Raw genomic sequence first — 21,951 nt, forward strand, 5'->3', positions numbered from 1 at the left:
ATAATTGTAGGCTGTCACATAGCAGCCAGTGCAGGAATCCTGCCAGGTCTTCATCTGCTCTACATTAAGATCTTTCAAATAAAATAAGTTCTGCTCAGTCAGGACCAGAGCAAACGAGGCATTGACTCCAGGGACACCACTTAATGTCAGCAGGCATTTATTCAAACACTCTCATTGCATAATAGCATTCATTTTGAAAAGGCTGTAAGTCACCAACCATTACAGCCTTCATACAATCAAATAAAAACGTTCCACCGATTTAAAATAATTTCAAAATGCAAAATGCAAAAAGAAAAAAAAAAAAGTCAAAGAAATATCCATCAATGTTCACTTACTTAGCCACCAAAACTCACCCCTCCTCCCCTCCTCCCTCCTCCACCTCACAGACAGAATGTCATGCCTCTATATTCACTCTCACACTCTTGCACTCTTTAGATAAGATAGTGGATTATTAGCTATACAAAGACTTGCACGCGTGTATAGTGTCCATCCTATGAGCTTTTCATCCAAGGAACTCGGCTCAATGATGAAACAAAATTGAACAAGATTGATTTTATATGATTTTTTTAAGCTCAGTAGCTCTTAATGTTTAGTGGGTTTTGTAGTCTCTCTCTGTAGTATTGGGACTGCTTCAACAGTCGACCAGGCCTGGTGAGTCAGTCAGTCATCCCTGGTATAGTCGTACTTCTGGCTCAATGTCGCCCTCTACTGGTGCCTCAGAGTCTAGAGAACTGAATGAGGTTCCTGTTGACCTCAGCCACATTCCTGCAACCTGTTTGAAGACAGTACGCATAGACAGTGGTGGGAAAAAAGTACTCACAGTCACTTTTTTTTTTTACTTAAAGCTGCTGTAAGCAATAATATGGCAACATTTGAATTACCTTTATTTTTATTTTTATTTTTTTTGTTATTCAGACAGCCAGCAATGGGTACAACGCTCCCATAAGAAATGTAGTCACTGTGACACATCTAGGGGCCGCAATCTGCATTCAAAGGTGTTCCTAGAAGCTTTGTCATTGGTCGATTTGCCTGTCTACTTCCTGATTGGTTAGTCATTTTCGACCAATGACAAAGCTTCAAGGAACATCTTTGAATGCAGATTGTGGCCCCTAGATGTGTCACAGAGACTATTTTTCGGGGGGAGCATTTTACTCTTTGCTGGCTGTCTGAATACAAATTAAAAAAAGTCCATAATTCAAAATGTAATTGAGTAGAAGTACAAAAGTATTGGCATCACATTGTACTTAAAGTACCAAAAGTAAAAGTAGTAGTAGTCAATGTGCAGGATGTCCCATTTCAAGTTTTCAAATGTATATAAAATATAGCAGATCGACTTAGCTCACAAATAAGCATTGTGAGCTTGTAGATCGGCTATTTTCAAATGGCCGAAATGTATATTATAGGCCTGATGTGGTTAATCTGTATTTAACATGACTCACCAGACAGAGCCATACACAGGCGGAACTCATCGTTTAAGATCTGCAACACCTCTCGCACTCCCTCTTCACCCTGGAACACAAATTTTCATTCATGGACATTTAGCAGTCTACGCCTGTCAGTGGCCATACATGGCAGGCCGCGGAGCGTTCCCTGTGGCGTCCCCTGAAACAGTCCGTTGTCCGTTGAAGCATTCCTCATTGCAGTTAGAACTGCAGTGCAGTGGCGCCTTTAGGATGTAAAAAAGTGCGGTGATCTGACCCCCCATTCCAAAGCCCATAGTTGTCACCCAGGCGGATGCCGTGCACGCGACCTCGCTTCTCGCCCTCAGGCGTCTTACTGGTTATTATAAGTTATAGCTGATCGTTTCTACATTAGGTAGTTGAATATGATTAGTGACAGGAATAATACGCACGCACGCCACGTGCACACACACACACACACACACACACACACACACACTCTCTCTCTCTCTCTCTCTCTCTCTCTCTCTCTCTCTCTCTCTCTCTCTCTCTCTCTCTCTCTCTCTCTCTCTCTCTCTCTCTCTCTGCTGGTTGTCACCTTGTAGGCCAGACCCCATACGGCTGGTCTGCCGATGAATACACACTTGGCTCCCAAGGCCAGGGCCTTCAACACGTCACTGCCTGTCCTGATGCCTCCGTCCAGATACACCTCGATCCTACCCTGCACCGTGTCCACAATCTCAGACAGGGCATCTATCTGCAGAGAGAGGGGGGGGGGGGGGGGGGGAGGTGAGAGAGGGAGAGGGGGAGAGAGAGAGACAGATGCCATTGGCATGTATGGAAAAAAAGGCCAAAAATGGATTGAGCAAATCATAACAACATTTTTCATCTAGAGATCTAAAGGTCAGAGGTCTTTTGACGATTGTCTGTGAGCTTCAGTTCCTGAGGGATCCTCACGGCCCTCTACCATATTGCCAAATTTCGTGCAAAACGATAGCTCAGAACTGCCAAAACTCTCTTAAAACGGCAGAAGTTTCACGAAAGCAAAAATTATGACAATAATGCTAATTCTCTGACCGTGGCGGGCCCTCCGTCCAGCTGCCGTCCTCCGTGGTTGGACACGATGATGCCCTGGACGCCGTGCTCCACGGCCAGCTCTGCGTCCTCCTTGGTGAGGATGCCCTTGATGATGATGGGCAGGCGGGTCAGAGACTGCAGCCAGTACACATCCTTCCAGCTGATGGACGGGTCCAGGCTGTTGGCCGGGATCCCGTACTCCTCCGCGTTCGCAGCCTCTTGCTGTTTTTTAACAGTGGTGGGAAAAAAGTATACAAAGTATATATTACAATTTAGGCATTTAGCAGACGCTCTTAATCCAGAGCGACTTACATTAGGCAAGAACAACAAAGCATGGCAATAGGCCTATCTCACAGCCCCCTTTCCACGCCCACTTCCGGTAGATAGTGGTGTCATTTAACATTAGGCATTTACACTTTTTTTCTCTGGAGAATCTAAGTACATTTCCTAATGTTAAAATGTCAAAGACCGATAATAATATGAAGAAAACACAATGGTATAACAACTCAAATAAGTAGAATAAACCTTACCTTTACAAAACGGTAGTTTGTGGCTTGTGAAAATACCCCATTTAACATGGAAGCCTATGGACCGCAAAACAAATAACACCACTAGTCCAAAAGGGGGCGTGGAAAGGGGGCGGGGAAATGCTGTGAGATAGGCCTATACATCACATACATAAAAAAAAGTAGTATTCATGAAACATGCGTAAGCTAAGAACGTAACAGTGGAATCTCTATATAATGACTATACATATAAACTATACATACAGTATATACTATACTATACTATACATATATACTATAAAGTGCTATGACTACATACAATGCAATTCTAGTGCTGTCTACATCACATATTAAAGTATACAAATTATACTATATAAAGGAGCCAGCTTAGGTGGTTCGGGCATCTGGTAAGGATGCCTCTCGAGCGTCTCCCTAGGGAGGTCCTTCGAAGTTGGATGGATGGTTGGATGGATGGAAAAAGAATAGTAATACTCAAATGTTTTAAGTTGAAGTAAAAGTATCAATACTGCAATGTACAGAACTACTTTGTTATGAGTAGAAGTCCCGGAATTCAAAATGTATACTTGAGTGAAAGTACAAAAGTATTGGCATCGAACATCTCCGCGTTTCCTAATCGCAGGCAGTCGGCTCCAGGCAAGCCTGCTGGCTCAATTGCATGTGATAAGTAACCTACTGATTGTCGGTTGATTTTCATACGAATCCGTTGAGAATATTTTTAGATTTTTAGATTTTTTACTTAACCACTTGGCACCTAGCATCCCGTCTGGGGTGAATAACATTCAGTGAAACTATCCGACCGCTGGCGTATAGCGGCCCAGACACCTATAGGCTGTGTAGCCTGACAGCGCGTCGGGGGTTCGAGTCCCGATCCCGACGGCATTTGCTGCGTGTCACTCCCCATCTCTCTCTCCCCATTTCCTGTCAGCCTATATATAATGTCCTATTTATAGCCCATTTTGGGTGGGAACCCCTTTTGGTGTTTTAAACATTATGTTATAATTTAGCTATTTTAGAAAAATCGTAAAAATGTGGCGCAAATCTTTGAATATATATTCTTTCAAAGTGAATGTTTTTAACTCGGGTCTAAATGGGATAATAAAGCACAGGGGAAACTGTTTCTTCGTCCTTTGTTTTACTGCAGGTGTGGTGGGTCTCAAAAACACAAAGGAAACCTGGCAGACTCGCTCGCTGCATGAAAAATTAAGGAAGACTCCTTCGACTGAGACTTTTTATATGCTCATGATAAAGTGCTCTCTCTGTGCTCATGGTGAGTTAAAATTAGCAAACGTTTCGGTCCTGGGACCTTCTTCACTGTTATAATAGCACCTTATAGCACTGAAGAAGCGATAGCTCATTTTTAACTCACCATATTTCAAGTCTCAGTCTAAGGAGTCTTCCTTAATTTTTCATGCAGCGAGCAAGACTTTTCTGACAGTTTTCCTATCTATAATAAAGGCATACCAAAAATAGGTACTGCTATTTTCAGTTGAGATATTTAGCATCGCACGGAAACAGGAGAGTGCCTAGTGTAGAGCCCGGTGGAACTTCAGCCAAATAGGTTTTAAGTGGTTAAGTAAAAGCAGAAATACCTCTACGTCGGTATATGGAAAATGTAATCATCAGTGCCCATACCCTAGAGGCGAGGGATGGCGAAAGGGCCTTACTGTGTGAAGTTTCTACGAGTTTTCAAATGTACAAAATTATTTAGCAAAATAGCCGATCTACAAGCTCACAATGCGTCACATCGCAACGCATTGTGAGCTTGTAGATCGGCTATTCTCAAAGGGCCAAAATGTATATAGGGCTGAAGTGGTTATGTTTTGTATGATGGGGAAAGGAACTGGTTGGAATAACGTGTTCCTTCCACACGCTATACGTCCAACCGGGAAAACTCCTGCCCCTGTCAGGTGATCAGAAGCGGCCTGCTCACTCCTCATAATATTGGGATAAAAAAACAAAACATAAAATGTTACACCCACTCAGGGTGTAAGCACACTTGGCCAAAAGCCGCTCGTGGCAGGCGTCTCTTCCTGGTTTTTAGACAGCTGGTGGATGGAAATGAAGCTCCACCCACACGGCAGAATGCAGCGTCTGCCAGATTCCCGGAAGCGCTGGCATTTCCATCCACCAGCTGTCGAAAAACCCAGAAGAGAAGCCTGTCGCTCGTGGCTTTTGGCATCTTCTTGGTGACGCTAAAGTGTGGCTGCGTTGTCGCTGTACCTGAAACATGCCGTCAAAGTTCTTGACCTTGAGGTGCGGCGGCAGCTTGAACTGGTTGCGGATGTCGTTGCGGCGCTTGCCGGTGTAGGGCACGTCCACGGTGAGCACCAGCGCCTTGTAGCCCAGCGCCTCCACGCGCTGCACGATCTGCTCTGACAGCTTCCTGTCGCGGTACACGTACAGCTGGAACCAGCGGTAGCCGTTGGGCGCCGCCGCCACGATCTCCTCCACCGAGCAGGTGGAGTAGGTGCTGCTGATGTAGCACGTGTTGACTGCCTCCGACGCTGTTTGGGGCAGGGGGGGGGGGGGGGGGGGAAATATAATATCACAATATCTTTTCAAGCAGTGTCACGATATACATGATATTATCACGATGTTTTCATGTTGTTGGGGTTATTGTTCAAGTTACTTAACAGTACAACCACCTACTGTAAAAGTCATTATAAAGCTAAAGTGACACAAATGGTCTCAATGCGTTAATGTGTTGATTATCTGAGTATGACAGACAACCCAGGGAACATTATCCCAGAGCCTGGTGGTGCAAAGATGGAACAACTGTAGTTTAGTGTAGTGATTTTATTTCATTTTACTCATACATAGTCTTTTGAATTAAATTAAATTTAGTTTTTGACATATTTTAGTCACCTGAAATATTAGTTGGTTAGTTAGTTAGTTAGTTAGTTAGTTAGTTAGTTAGTCTAGTTTTAGTCGAGTAAATATCATTTTGTCGACAAAAAATACGCATTTTACGATGCCTTGATGGCAACGTAATGCCCGATTTTACAATTGGTTGCATGCTGAAAATAGCAGATCTACAAGCTCACATAAACTAATAGAAAAAGGAATAACAGAACATTTACACTAAAATACTAAACCGTCGTTGGTTCCCAAACTTTTTCAGGTCAAGAGTATAAGACCCAATAGAGACATTAGATGTTTGCCCGGGTCCCCGGGACCCAAACTGGTGAAAGTAGCAGATCTAATACATGTGGCTATTTTCACTAGTTTTTAATTATTATTATTTCTTAGATGTGTGTGTTTGTTTGTTCTATTGAAAATAGAAGATCTACAAGCTTGTAGATCGGCTATTTTCACTACTTCCTAATTATTATTATTTTTTAAATTTCTGGAATTACGTTTGTTGTTGTTTGCTTTAAAATGTTTTCTGTGTGTGTGTGTGTGTGTGTGTGTGTGTGTGTGTGTGTGTGTGTGTGTGTGTGTGTGTGTGTGTGTGTGTGTGTGTGTGTGTGTGTGTGTGTGTGTGTGTGTGTGTGTGTGTGTGTGTGTGTGTGTGTGTGTGTGTGTGTGTGTGTGTGTGTGTGTGTGTGTGTGTGTGTGTGTGTGTGTGACAAAATGTTTTACTTGTGTCGTAACCCATGAAAATGTGTCCATTGATTGGGAAACCACTGCCATTTACACCACCGCCATAGACCGAATGCACTCGGTTAAACATACAGTACCGTTCAAGTGAACTGTACAGTATAGTCTGACGTGGCATGGTGAAATCCATGACTGCGGTCGAAAAATGATGATGATGACAAGTGAACACACATGCTCTCTCTCTCTGTCTCTCTCTCTCTCTGTCTCTGTCTCTGTCTCTGTCTGTCTCTGTCTCTGTCTGTCTCTCACCCCTGGCTGTGGCCAGCTCTCCCTCATGCCAGGCCAGACAGTGGAAGGCGGTGGGCGCGATGCCCACGGGGAAGCTGATCTCCGTCCCCTGCACGGTGGTCCTGGTGTCAGCGACCGACACGTCCCGCAGGATGCGCGGCCTCAGACGGATCCTGGACCATGGGGAGAGAGAGAGAGGGGGAACGGATGAACCAACTATGTCCGGTACTCGTGCAATGTTACAATAACTATTTTAACGCTAAACACATTGAACCCTAGTGCAGATTTTCTCAAACCTTTTCATGTCAACAACCCCCAAATTGACACGTATTATTAGCCCCCATAAGACAAGATGTTTACGGCTCTAGCAAGTGATTCTCAACCATCTTGATTTCAAGGACCCCCGGTTTGACATGCATTAGGCCTCGGACCCCCAAAATCAACGTTAATTTAACTCTGAGAGTGTGGGCTGAGGACCCCCTGGAACTCCCTCAAGGACCCCTGGGGGTCTCTGGACCCCACTTTTGAGAACCACTGCCCTAGTGTCGCTAATCTGGGTCAGTGGGGGAGGGGACATTCTTCAAAAATAGCTGATCTTCAAGCTCACAACGTGTCGTACCGTGACGCGATGTGAGCTTATAGATCAGCTATATCTGGGAAGAGATCTGCTGGACCTAGTATAGAGCCCTAGCTGGGGTCATATTGTAGTGCAAAAAGGTACACATAATAATTGAGATACAAATGGATACATTAGCACAGAATTCTACTGTGTATTGAGTTATTGAGGTAATATCTTAGCTAGAGCCCATATAAAGGCATGTTCTACACAGCTTTATAGATAAATAATATAAACTACTCATTTCCACCCACGAGAGTCATTTCTATACCTATATCTGAGTTAAATGAACACTTGATTTATTCACCTTTCAAATAAGTTTGGTTTTGGTCAACATACATTTTTTGCCACAGACATACAGAATGAGTGGACAATAATACCAGAAACACATACATAGATAGCCCTGAATAACAGGTCTGTAACTCTGAGAGAGTTCACATGGAACCAAACGGACCCTTTATGGGTCCATTTGGTTCCATGTGAACACTCTCAGAGTTACCGGAGTCCTTGCAAATGAAACATTTGAGAACCACTAACTGGTACTAGTGGACTCCTAATGTGCCTAATAGCGCCATAATAAATAATTGCCATACGTGGAGTAAACCTGGAGACGTGACATTTAGTAAGTGGGTGTTATGATAAAAATTTGAACATTATAATGGTGTGTAAAACAGAAAATCAAACATTTGCCACGGACATGAACAAGTCTTTTCCACGGACACATTTGTGTGACCCCTGGTAGGGTGGCCAACACTTATTCCCGGTGTATATAAATGGTTAAACAATAATAAACCATCGTGAAGCCCTTGAATCATGCGGTGAGACTACTGTCCCTGAACTTGTGTATATCTCCTTATTGTTTTATGTCCTTGGCTGTGCACCTGTTCCTCCACCATTTTGTTTATCAGCAGACTGACGCTGCTGCTACGGTAAGATAGCCTTGTGTAGCCAGACTAATATCACTGCATGGATGTTACTCTGGTTCCCCTCTGTGTGGCGGTTACAAAAATATTCAAACAGACTCTATTGGTTAGACTATATACTACTACTACAACCAATCAGAGCGTACTGGGCCCTGGTTGGTTATCGCCTGGTACTGTAAGCCCGCCCTATATCTGCATACTGGGCCCTGGTTCGTCCTCCACTACTGCTGGTCCGCCGAAAACCTAGCCCCCAGAAGGGATGGCCAACGTTGAAGCACTCGGCCCTACTGGTCAGAGCTGGGACTGCAGACGGGCCCTGCATTTAGCACGAGGAAACCCCGTGCAGCCTGTGTTTAACATTGAGCACTTCCACATTTTGGACAATCAAAAAAAATGCAAAAGTAGACCGTTCTTCAAAACGCCACTGAGCAACTTCCATTGAAATGAATAGCAGCTAGGGGCGCCCCTCTCTATCCGAAACACGCCCACAGTTGAGCGAGAACCAGACTCAAACTGCCTGGGGCAATATACATTACATTGCAAAGGCTGACGAAAGGCTGGCTACACGAGGCTAACAGTAAAATGTGTTCTTCGTTGAGGGTCCTTCAGACCACTACACATACAACGCTCTTCTAATGTGCTTACATCTATGCTCGCGGATGTAACATGTTGTGAGACACCGCCTTAATCGGGTAAAGTTTTATCTCGTCAAAACAATTTGCTCTGAACTAGGCCTCACACATACTTCACGATGGCAGAACTCTGCTAATGTGCTTGAACCGTATAGCATGTAGTAAAAACGTATCTGCTATATTTCACATATGTATTTAAAATATACAAAAGTCAGTCAGTATAGTGTACCTGCAACTTTTCTCAAATACATTACAGATGGTTAGTATGTGACATAGACGCACACGCACGCATGTACAGTACACACGCACGCACACACATACTGATGCACACTCTCCATACTGTTTGTTAGTAGATCTTGGCACAGTAGGTCCAGCTTTATGCAATTGTTTTGTATGTCATTGCAGTGAATCTGTGCATCTTTACTGTACCTTACTGTAATATTGTTTTACCGTACCGTTTGTAAGCCACCAGATTGTCATCCCTGGTGCAGCACTCGTCTGCCCCCGCGGCGTAGTAATCCCAGGTTGCCTTGGACAGATTTTCCTTGGCGTACTCTTCAAAGTCTGTGAGGCATACCATCGACATCTCTGCGCAGCGAACACCTGTCTCTCTGCGGATAGACGGGAACACATCAGAGCTTTCAGTACACACTGCGGTCAGGAATGCAGGAGCTCGGCCCAATGGGCTCTCTATGCATACACGCCATATTGGAAAGAACTTGGGCCCTACTTTCTTCACAAGGTGTTACCGATGATACTAATGAAGGATCTGTTCCATTCTGTTCGAACAGAGTCAGGGTGCTGATATAGAGAGTATGCGCATGCTTAAAGTGAATGGCACATCGAGTGGCAAAGCAACAGGAAAAGTGAGTTTAATGTTGTTTAATGCAATCAGTTCTGTTTGGTGTATGGGCTGTCAAGGCCAGAAAGTAGTTTTTTGCCACTCATTAGGCATTCCTGCATAACTTCCGGGTTTGATGATGATGTCACACGCTCTATTGTGCATGTTTGCTGACTGGAAACACTCCTCCTACAACAGGAGGCCACACATGGCCCTGTACGGGCCTGTAACTCTTGAGAGTGTACAAACCATTTGTACACTCTCAGAGTTATGGGGGTCCTTGAAATTAAAAGGTTTGAGAACCACTGTACACCAAATAGAACAGAGCACTCGTTTCTACATCACTACGGGCAGCGCGTCCCCTGTGTCAACACACACACACACACACACACACACACACACACACACACACACACACACACACACACACACACACACACACACACACACACACACACACACACACACACACACACACACACACACAGACAGTTTTGGTATGGAATGAAAATAATATAATAATAATAATTAGGCCTGCATCGCATTGGCTAAAACATGGAATTATGAAAAGGACAGCAATGGGGAAAAGCCGAATCACACTGATAAAGTAGGCCACGGTATGTACATAACTACAGCCATTCATAACTACAGACATTCATAACTACAGACATTCATATAGCCTACCGCATAGGATTGTACAATTATATAGCGTACATTTAACAAACAAGCTTGATTGACATTTGTAAATAGGTCAATACAAAAACTGCCACAAGGACAAAACCAGAAAAAGCACTAAGGCTTGTTTATGTCAGGTATAAAGTAAAAGTAAAAAAACCTGACAAGCGTATGGAAAAAGGAGGCAGAAGAACGCAGAGGTGGAGGTTGTCGTGACAAATCATGACAACAAAACACAATCTTTCGGGCCGAACAAATAATTAGAAAGAAACGGCAGGTTACAACACTTTTTTTGTTGTTTTTCTTCTTTGTAATTATTTATTTGGTCCGAAATATTGTGTTTGTTGTCATGATTTGTCACAACTCGAGTTGGCTTTGTCCACGGCGTAACCGTCTTTAAATAAATACTTTTTGAAATGTCTACATGGGAAAAATGCATTGGGAATCATTTCCTGGGCCTGGCGTCGTCATGAAAGGGGGCGGGACTGCGACGCTCTATAGGGCAGAAACGAGCAGCCAACAACACATACTGTACAATAATAAAATAAGAAAATTTAAATAAAACAAAGAAAAAGTTCTCCAGTAAAATTAGTATAGGCCTACATGCAGCAAATTTCTATTTTAGTTTTAGTCATAGTCTCTTGAATAGTTTTCATTTAGTTTTATTCACATTCTAGTCACCCGGAATGTGTTAGTGTTAGTTTAGTGTTAGTCGACTAAATGTCATGAGATTTTAGTCGACTAAAATGTGTTTTGGCGGGCCTTGATGCCGTCGTAATGGCTGATTTTACACTTGCTGAAAATAGCCGATCTACAAGCTCACAACGCGTCTGTAGATCTGCTATTTTCAGCATGCAACCAATTGTAAAATGACTTATACTGGATCTCTTGTCCACTCTAACATTCCCTTCCTAACATTTTAGTCTAGTTTTAATTTGTTGACGAAATTGTCAGTATATTTAATCTTAGTTTTAGTCATCATAGCGTAGTATCTATTTAGTTTCCATTTAGTTTTCATCAGTGGAAAATGGTAGTCGACGACCATTTTTCGTCTTAGTTTTAGTCGACGAATTCAACGCTGCCTACATGGTCATGAACACATCCAGTCAAGATACTGCAGGCCTGGTCTAGAAGGCAACCTTCCATTACATGTCAGTGAGGTCGTAAGCAGCAGGTACACCAAGGAGTTGCTATCGCACAAGAGAGTGATTACCGTCATATACGTACAGTAGGTTACAAACTCAACCGGGTTCAGTCGGGGGCAGTGGGTGGAGCACAAGTGCCAGATTGTCAACCTGCGATAGAAAAGGCAGCCACGCTTTATCGAATTTTGAGATGGAACTCACGCAATGTGTATTTAATTGTATTTAAAAAGTACAGTATATCAGAGGGAGGGAGGGTATTTTTTTTCCAGTGGATCAGAATAAGGGCTGATTCATACTCCTATTTTACCGCTGTTTCGGCGCTGTAGTGCCGAAAAGATTTCGGCTCGGCAGAAATTTTCAGTAGCACCGAAGAGCCGACTTTAGGACAGTACCCGCCCCCCCGAACCTCAAATGACGTCACATTGTAGGCTCTACAGCGCCGAACCAACTTTTATTCGGCTCTAAAATAGGAGTATGAATCGGCCCTAAGACGTAGAAGAGTCACAAAAGCCAAACAACAAAAAGGGAAATAATAGGGGATGGATCTATTATGAGAAACTGTAACACATCTGAAATAGTATCAAATATAGATGACCAATAAGACTGTAAGGAAGGACAGGTCCAAAACATGAAAAGGTCAGTGCGGTTCTCAAGGGTCCAATTACACGTATATCTATTGGGCCACAGACTCCTTTTTGAAAAGGTGTTGTGCCAGGCACCCCATAAGAGAATATGTGTCCCATTTTCTTCAGAAATAGGCAATCAATACAATTGAGCTTAAGTGGTTAAACTGTTCCTCAATTTGCTGGGGACCCCCGGGACCACTGGGGGTCCCCGTATCCTACTTTGAGAAGCACAACACTACATAACGGGCTGAGTGGAACACAGGCAGATGCTCTGCATATATTAGCTTATAGCTAGCTATACTGAGTGTACACAGTTCTTTGGCTTAAAGCTATTAGCTTCTTAAAGCTATTAGCTTAAAGAAAGTAATAGCCAAATAGCTGTATATGACCAATGTTGAGAAACTTCAGAAAGTCAGTTGAGAAGAGACTAGATCACAATAATATCTCTTTTCGGTGTTACACATCGTACACACCATCGATGTTAGTTCACAAACTTCACAATGATTAAGGATTAACCTACATGTAACCCTGTGCAACAACAAAGCTGTACAAATTTTGACGAATAAATCAATAGATTAATAAACTATAAATCTTTAGTTTGTGGCACAGTGGATGGATTACCAAGTATAGTGCATTTCAACAAGGCCATTCAAAATGCTTCAGTTTAAACATTAAGCTTTAAGACATAAGACACAGAGCAAAAAAACACATTGTAAAAGGATATTTGAAAACAATAAAATGAGAAAAAAAGGAACATTAATAACCCTCAATAAAGGGCAGAAACGTTTTTCTTTTTTTTTGTGTATATATACATAGCTTTGATTTAAAGTAACAGAGTTGTAGCAGACCTGCAGTTTTCTGGCTTGTTGGTTTGTTCCACTTCCACGATATGTGGTGCAAAGAAAATGAAGAGTACCAAAGACTTTCCCAAATATAGACCAACCACTGAGATCTGGTTTAAAACATTTGAAATGCCTCTTCTATTACTACTGGCTCTATTATGATCAGTCCTCTAGTAGAGCAGCATCATGAAGCCTTCGACTGGCTCAGCCTGGCCCGTAAGCTAAAGGTTCATTTGCTGTGTGTAGTGCGGGAAGAATGTACTCTGAACTCCATTATTGATTAACTTTACATTAAATCAACTAAAACCAGTGGTGGAAGAATGTTTTTGCTTAAGTAAAAGTTTCAATACTGCAATGAAGAAATACTCTGTTACAAGGAAAAGCCTAGAATTAAAAAATATATATACTTAATATACTAGTAAGTAAATGTACAAAAGTATTGGTATCAAAATGGTATCATTATTGGTGTCATTATGCTTAAAGGGACATTCCACTCATTTTCAACATTTTACTATGTCATTAATATACCATAGAGCTGTTGTGTGGAAATAATAAAAAAGTCCCCCCATTCTGTGTTTCCTAGAACTGTAATTATGAAAAAAATCATTAACATGGTGAAACACATCTTGATGACATCATCAAGATGTGTTTCACCATGTTAATGATTTTTTTCAGACCTCTAGTTCTAGGAAACACAGAATGGGGGGACTTTTTTATTATTTCCACACAACAGCTCTATGGTATATTAATGACATAGTAAAATGTTGAAAATGAGTGGAATGCCCCTTTAACCCATTTTGACCTGACACTTCTACAAAATGTCTTGAAAATCATGTTTCTGTGTCAGTGGTTCTCAAACTATTTCATGTCAAGGACCCCAAAAAATGTAATTGGCTGCCGACCCCCATCTGAAAATATGTTGTTCCAGGGACCCCCCCAGAAGCAAAGATTTGAGTTAAAAACTCATAGCTCAAAAGCTATGAGCTTGTAGATCTTAGATATTTTAGCTATTTTTCAATAGCTAAAGTATAACAAGTTTTCAAATGTACTGTGTAAAAAAGATCTCCTGAAAATAGATCTACAAGCTCACAATGCGTCGCATCGCGATTCACGACGCATTGTAGAGCTTGTAGATATTTACTATTTGCAAATGGTGGTAATGTGTATAGGGCTGAAGTGTTTACTGTTATATAATAATAATAATCAAAATCTACAAAGTAACTAGTAACTAAAGTTTTCAAATAATTGTAGTGGCGTAAAAGTATATTTTACTCTGAGATACTCCAATAAAGTAAAAAAAACAAACAAAAAAAAACTCAAAATTGTACTTACGAGTACAGTACGTGGGTAAATGTTCTTTCCACCACTGACTAAAACCTAAGAAAAATAGGTAGAAAAAGCCCCATAACTACTACTGGATCAAATGGTTTCGACCACATGATTTCAGAATGTTTGGGAATAAAAACACATCGGAAAACACAGCGGAAATAAACCCTTGTGTAGACGGAAATCTATACGTGTTCCCCGTTTTAGCTTTTGTGTGGGTCATAATCAAACCTTCAGAGTGAGAGACGGGTGCTAACTCTGTGCGTGCGTGCGTGCGTGCGTGCGTGCGTGCGTGCGTGCGTGCGTGCGTGCGTGCGTGACCTGTGTGTGAACCCTGCTCTTATTGTGTTTACACCGGCTGGAAAGTGCTGATGGGGATGACGGCCCTGAGCACAAGAGGCAGGCATGTACAACAGTACAAGGGACCATAGTAGTATGACGTGTAATACTATGATGACAATGTACTGTACTACTACATGCATGTACAAGACACCATATTATGATTATAATAATAATACTAATACATGCAATTTATATAGCGCTTTTCAAGGTACTCAAAGTCGCTTTACCGAACAAAATAATAAAAACTGTTTTATTAGAAATATAAACTAGGTAAAAAAGGTTAAAAACTAGAAACTAAGGTAGACAAACAAGAAGTGGAGGGTGGGGAATTACTGTATGTAGGGAAAGCAAGTCTGAAAAGGTGGGTTTGTGAACATTGCGAAGGTGGGGGTGAGTTCCACAGTGAGGGGGCAGTGATTAAATGTTACACTATCGTCCAGTGGGGGTAACTAGAGTAGTTTAGACTAGTCATTGGTTAGGTATATATACAGTACTATATGTTCATATATGTGTATTCCTTCTGCACATACTCTTAATACACACATACAGTACGTATAATGTACTACATACTGTATACATGCATACATTTGATAATGTAACCTAGCAATTAACTCCCAATCATTTCTCGTGAGGGGATACTGTATGACTTTGTTGCCAAATTTACTTCTTCTACAATCTATCTCTACTATTATAATTTATAATGGTAACATTTGTATGTAGGCCTAATGGTAACTGGAGACTGATCGTGGTTGACAGTACAGTGCATTCAGTACAGTGCACCAGGGGGGACCTCAATCCAAGGGAGTCCCCACGTGATTTTGGGGAGTCCCCAGATGACAGTGAAGTGACAATGTAAGGTCCTTTAAGACCTTTTTAATATCTGCCTCGAAAGAAAGAAAGAAAGAAAGAAAGAGAGAAAGAAAGTGAGAATTGGGCTATGATCCTTGTGGAGACTGATTCTTAGGGTCACAATTAAATTAAAAATCGATTCAAAACGATAAAAAAATCTATTCTCATAAAAAAAAAAATCCTGATCAGTTTTTTCTATGTTATTTCAGTCATAAGTGTAGCCTATAGTTAAACAAAAAAATATACAATACCAGAGAGGAAGGTGTAGTTCTAATTAACCCAGAACAACAACATTATTGCCTTGATATGATGCAAGTAAAATTAACGAGAGTCAATTAGCAACAGCTGGAAAGTGACACACACACACACACACACACACACACACACACACACACACACACACACACACACACACACACACACACACACACACACACACACACACACACCTGACTGGAGTCACTTGAATATGACTGAAGACGTAATGTTTACTGTGATTATGGTAAGCTAACATTTCATAAAAAATAAACACCTTATAGTAAAAACTCTTGTAACTTTAACTTTGAAAAATAGCTTTTTGGAAATTGTGATTCGATTTTGAATCGTTTATAATGAGAATCGAGGGTTCTTTTGGGGGGTCCACAGTTCAAAATATGATTATAGTTCAAATATGATTATTTTGGACCCAGTTGGGGTCCCCAGTTGAAATGTGATTTTTTTTTGGGCCCAGTTCAAATCTGATTCTTTTGGGGGGTTGAGCATCCACTGTGCATCCACTACAATACTACACAGCACTCTGGTGTACTCACCGATTACAACGTGTTATGCTCATTCTCTTTCAACAGAACTTCACTCCTGGTAGAGTCATAATACCCTGAAGAAAGAACAAAGAGGTAGACGACTTTTATTACTGTCACCTTACTTTACACTATTACTGTGCAACACTAATACCGTTACCACGTCATGGTATAAGAGCCACTTCAGTCAACACCTTACCATTGGGCTAGGGCCCTTTTTTTTTAAATGATTTGAAATTGTAAAGTATTGCAATCCAATTCAAGTGAGATTTATGTTTAGTTATTGTACATTTAATATTATGGCTAAACCATTGAGAGCTTCTGCTCTGTTGTCGGCACTGCAGACAGTGACGCTGTGTTGTGGAAACCCCTGCCAATGCCGCTGTGCATGGCAGCCTGCATTCAGCGACTAGTCTGTCTGTCTGCATGCCTGCCTTTCTCTTTTGGGGTGGCTGCTGGGTACCCCAAAAGTACCGAACAAAATACGCCAATTTTTTTCCGGCCGCGCCCGAAATACACCGCATAGCTCAGGGGGGCCCTGAAATTTTGTCTAGCCCGGGGGCCCTTGGGAGGGTAAATTCGGCCCTGGTCAACACAGAAAAATGACCAAAGAGGTCAATCAGTTTGAATTCCTCTGATAATAAAAAATACTAATACAATACTAATATAATTTATATAGCACTTTACATTCTCTCGAATCTCAGATTGCTTACAGAGTTAAAAGCATGGCAAGAAATAAGAATAAAAAGGAAAAACAGCATATGCAACAATCAATTTTGTGGGACCCAGCTTGGCTAAACTAAAAAGGGACAGGTTAAAACTAAGTAAAAGTGGGGGGAAAAAGTCGAGGGAATGCTTTGGTAAAAAGATATGTTTTTAGTCCATTTTTGAGTGGTGCAACCACTCCAAGGAACAGCAATGTCCGTCTTAACCTATGTGACTATGTTTTGAGTACCAGTAGGGGCGCTGTTGTGCTAGAAACAGAGAGAGAGAGAGATAGTGTTGCACTGTTGCCTGAGAGAGAGAGATAGAGAGAGAGAGAGAGAGAGAGAGAGAGAGAGGTGTCTGCTAAATGCTAATTCCCCCACACAGTAACTGTCATTTTTCGACCGTTTCGGATGCAGGGCGGCTCACCGGAATCGGGCCGGCACCCTGGGTGCGTTCCTGTGGGTCTGGAACTCCCGCCACCCCGGGGACCCCCACACTTCACATTTTTAGTAGACTGAGGCGCTCTCAGATGCAAGGGGAGGGAGTTCCACGGACATGGGGGCTGTGTAGCAGAAGGCCCAGTCGCCCATGGTGCTGAGACTGGTGTGGGGGACAGGGAGGAGGTGGGTGTTGGAAGAGACTGGTGTGGGGGACAGGGAGGAGGTGGGTGTTGGAAGAGACTGGTGTGGGGGACAGGGAGGAGGTGGGTGTTGGAGACTGGTGTGGGGGACAGGGAGGAGGTGGGTGTTGGAAGAGACTGGTGTGGGGGACAGGGAGGAGGTGGGTGTTGGAAGAGCGGAGGCTTCGGGTGGCGGGTTTAGGGACAATGAGTTATTTATGTCAGTGGTTCCCAAACTTTTTCATGTCAAGGACCCCCAAATTGACACTTATTAGCCTGCGGACCCCCGTTTAAAAACATATGCCAGGGACCCCCATAAGAGAACATTTTTACGGCTCTAGCACTATGTGTACAAATGGAACTGTGTGTACACTGTGTGTACACATTTGTACACTCTCAGAGTTAAATTAAAATTGATTTTACAATATAAATTGGGATCTCCGAGATAGAAATGCCATTAAATGGGGGTCTGTAGACTAATATGCATGTCAAACTGGGGGTCCTTGAAATTAAACGGGTTAAGAATCACTGCTAGAGCCGAAAAAATCTTCTCTTATGGGGGTCCCTGGCATATCTCTTCAAATGGGGGTCCGCGGGCCAATTCGTGTCAATTTGGGGGTCCCTGACATGAAAAAGTTCTGGAACCACTGACTTAAGGAGCCATGATGCCCCTCTAGCCTTGAATGAATCACCCATAATTCATAAATCCCTTTCCTTGGCAGCAACACAAAACCAAACGGGAAACGACATACTTTCGGACATTAATATGCGTTTGAGCCAGCAGGGGATTATCTTGGAATATTATGAAAGTACATTTTCCAAAAAAACACGCAGTCCCCTTTTTTAGAACATCAAACCCAGAGTGCTTGTATTATACCCCTACCCCCCCCCCCCCCCCCCCCCCCATCCCCCTCACAACGCGTCGCATGAGCTTGTTGATCTGCTATTTTCAAAAGATTTTTCATACATTAATAATTGAAAACTTTCGGCATAATGAGTACTTTTTCCTTTTTGTACTTTAAGTACATTTTGATACCAATACTTTTGTACTTTTACTCAAGTATTAAAGTTACCTGCAACAACCACAGTATTTCTTCATTGCAGTATTGATGCTTTTACTCAAGTAAAACATGCGAGTACTTCTTCGACCGCTGACTGTATGTACTGTAATACTGTATGTATGCCAGATCTGTGGGAGTGTGAACACTTGAGGGCAGTACAATACCAAAAGAAAGTTCCCTTTTCAAGATGGAAACGTCACCTGCAGTCTCTTTCCCACCAAAAGACCTTTGGTTCTATAGAGCTGGTTCCGTTCTTACATTTTCTATGATGGTTTACAACAGTGGTTCCCAAACCTTTTCATGTCAGGGACCCCCAAATTGACACTCATTAGCCCGCGGACCCCCATTAGAAAATATACGCCAGGGACCCCCATAAGAGGAGACTTTTACGGCAGTGACTCTCAACCATTTTAATTTCAAGGACCCCCAGTTTGACACGCATATTAGTCTACACAGACCCCCATTTATTAATGGCATTTCTATCTCTTGAGACCCCAACTTATATTGTAAAATGAAAGTTAATTTAAGTCTGAAAGTGTACAAACTATCATTTAGTTGGGGACCCCCTGGAACTCCCTCAGGGACCCTGGTTTATGTTATATCACATCTGCATCTTCCAACCTGAATAGTGACAATTAAGTCCAATTTGGTTCCCACTTCAACTTTTATGGATCTGATTGGATTATGGATCAAATTAGGTGGGGGGAAAAGAGCGGGACCAGTTCAACCCCCGTGTGTGTGTGTGTGTGTGTGTGTGTGTGTGTGTGTGTGTGTGTGTGTGTGTGTGTGTGTGTGTGTGTGTGTGTGTGTGTGTGTGTGTGTGTGTGTGTGTGTGTGTGTGTGTGTGTGTGTGTGTGTGTGTGTGTGTGTGTGTGTGTGTGTGTGTGTGTGTGTGTGTGTGTGTGTGTGTGTGTGTGGTGAATGTGCACTGCAGAAATTACGTATTGATTGATAATTGTATTAGACAAAAAGATGCAAACAGTACAGGGTACAGTCAAGCACAGCATTGGTCCAAAGCACCATTGGTCCACAGCACCGAAGAAAGACCTTGCGGTCTTGTTTCCATTCGGGTCCCATGCATTCATTCACAATGACAAGAGTGACAACAAACACAAACACATTAAATCTACATGTACAGGTTGGAATAGAAATACATTAATAAAACATATTACATTAATAAAACACCTGTCACTGATGACAGTGACAGGTGAGTTTTCAGACCCTTTTTAAAGGAAACCAGTGATCTGCTTGTTTTGAGGGAAGGGGGCGGGGCATTCCACCCTTGAGTGGAATGAATGCTATGACTAATGACTACTGACTACTGAGGGAAGTTCTGGTGCACACCAATGACACACAAACATGCATGTGGCTTTAAAGGATCATTGCTAAATACATAGCATTCAGAAATGGAATTTAATACATATATGTAATTATATTGTATAATTAATTCAAATATAAAAGTCTGTGTCCAATTAATTCAAATTTCAAATATAAAAGTCTGTGTCCAATTAATTCAAATATAAAAGTCTGTGTCCAATCAAAATGAAAAATCACCAGATAAATATGAACAAAACTATAAGATTGTTTTTTATTGTGACCCTGCATTCTTGCACACATTATATCTTCTCTAACAATTGTGTTTATTGGTCAAACAAATTATTGGCTCAGTAGATTAAGTCAGAATGTTTTGTTTTGTTTTATTGTGATTCATAACTAATTGTTTTGCCGTCTATTTTGTCAAAATAAGGTTCTTTCTTTTTATTATGTTACTTACATATATAATTTGACGCATGTTATCTACAGTGTTTCTTTAGATATAAAAAATAAATGAGAAAAACAAATATATATATACAAGTAGGAAGCCGTATGCGTCGTTTAACTCGGTATTTGTTAATGAGTTGTTAAACAACTAAAAGTTGTTTAAAAGTGCAGACATAAATCATGATTAAAGATGCCAACAGACAATCATTTAAGGCCTGGTTTACTTTACTTTTTTAATTATGTGTATGTTATGAAGGGTTAGGGTTAGTTACAGAGGAAAATACAGAAAGAAAACTAAATCAAAAAGTTGAACAAAAAATAAAACCTTATTTTTGCCAATAGTACCTGGCTTTAAAATGTATTATATATCTGTAAAGGTAAAATACCTGGTACCTCTTACATTTACATTTACCGTCTATGTTTAGAGTTAAAATATAATGCTGTTTTGGCTCAAATAAATAATAAATGAGTAAATCTAATTATTAATATGCCATAATACATTTTGTAATAGAATATATTTTAGTTAAATACAAAAAACAAAACCTTAAATGTATACGTATATAAAAAAAATAAAAAAGATTATATATATATATATATATATACGTATATAAAAAAATGTAAAAAGATTATATCTATATCTATTATATATATAATTATTATTATTATTATTTTTTGCAAGTTGACAGTCATGTTCATTCAGTGTAGTCAACGAAGCAGCACGGTTATGAATTGATTTCTCAAATTAAAAAATGTAATGTTTTAAACACAACAATTGTAGTTGGATGTATTATTGTCTTGTAGCCTATAGGCTGTGATTGTACGGTTGTAAGTCATTTAGACTCAGTCAATGGCTGCTGATTGTGACTGCGCATTGTCAAACTCTGAACTTCTAGAACAAGTGGTTCTCAAACATTTACGCTCAGGTCACCCCTGTAAATGTATTTGTTTTACCCCTGAAATACATTGTTAGTTTGCAGCAGAGAGAGAATATGTGTTTCCCTTAGGACTGAAAACAACTGCTACACTTAGAGAGATTTTTTTGTTTCCATTAGGACTGAAAACAACTACACTTGGCATTTATAACCACTTAAACTCCAGCATTCCTACGTATTCTGGGGTGGGGGGGGGATTCACCCCAAAAAGATTGCAGATCTACAAGCTCACAATGCGCGCTGTGAGCTATTTTTTGGTGAAGAGACTTGGTGAACTGTAGGCTGAAAAAGAACGAACCAAGTAGAAGTTTAACTCTGGTCTGTTATACTAAGTATAGAGGGTCTAAATTCTTAATCATTTCCAAAATATTATCAAAGTATTCTGTGGCACCCCTGGACTTGCGTCAAGGCACCCACTTTAAGA

General features: G+C 41.3%; 1 protein-coding gene across 1 annotated transcript in view; it reads right to left on the reverse strand.

The window, feature by feature from the left end:
* Positions 1-374: 374 nt before the first annotated feature.
* Positions 375-21,951, reverse strand: part of hao2 (hydroxyacid oxidase 2 (long chain)) — a 23,372-nt gene continuing 1,795 nt past the window's right edge. Inside the window, exons 2-9 of the mRNA XM_079518488.1 lie at positions 16,459-16,523; positions 9,459-9,614; positions 6,854-7,005; positions 5,225-5,508; positions 2,478-2,699; positions 1,999-2,157; positions 1,440-1,509; positions 375-772 (exon numbers count right to left, since the gene is read on the reverse strand). Of these exons, the coding sequence (XP_079374614.1) occupies positions 717-772; positions 1,440-1,509; positions 1,999-2,157; positions 2,478-2,699; positions 5,225-5,508; positions 6,854-7,005; positions 9,459-9,614; positions 16,459-16,481 (1,122 nt within the window). The 5' untranslated portion in view covers positions 16,482-16,523 and the 3' untranslated portion in view covers positions 375-716. The remainder of the gene's footprint in view (positions 773-1,439; positions 1,510-1,998; positions 2,158-2,477; positions 2,700-5,224; positions 5,509-6,853; positions 7,006-9,458; positions 9,615-16,458; positions 16,524-21,951) is intronic.

This window comes from Electrona antarctica (assembly GCF_951216825.1).
Source record: "Electrona antarctica genome assembly, chromosome: 13".
Lineage (NCBI taxonomy): Eukaryota > Metazoa > Chordata > Actinopteri > Myctophiformes > Myctophidae > Electrona > Electrona antarctica.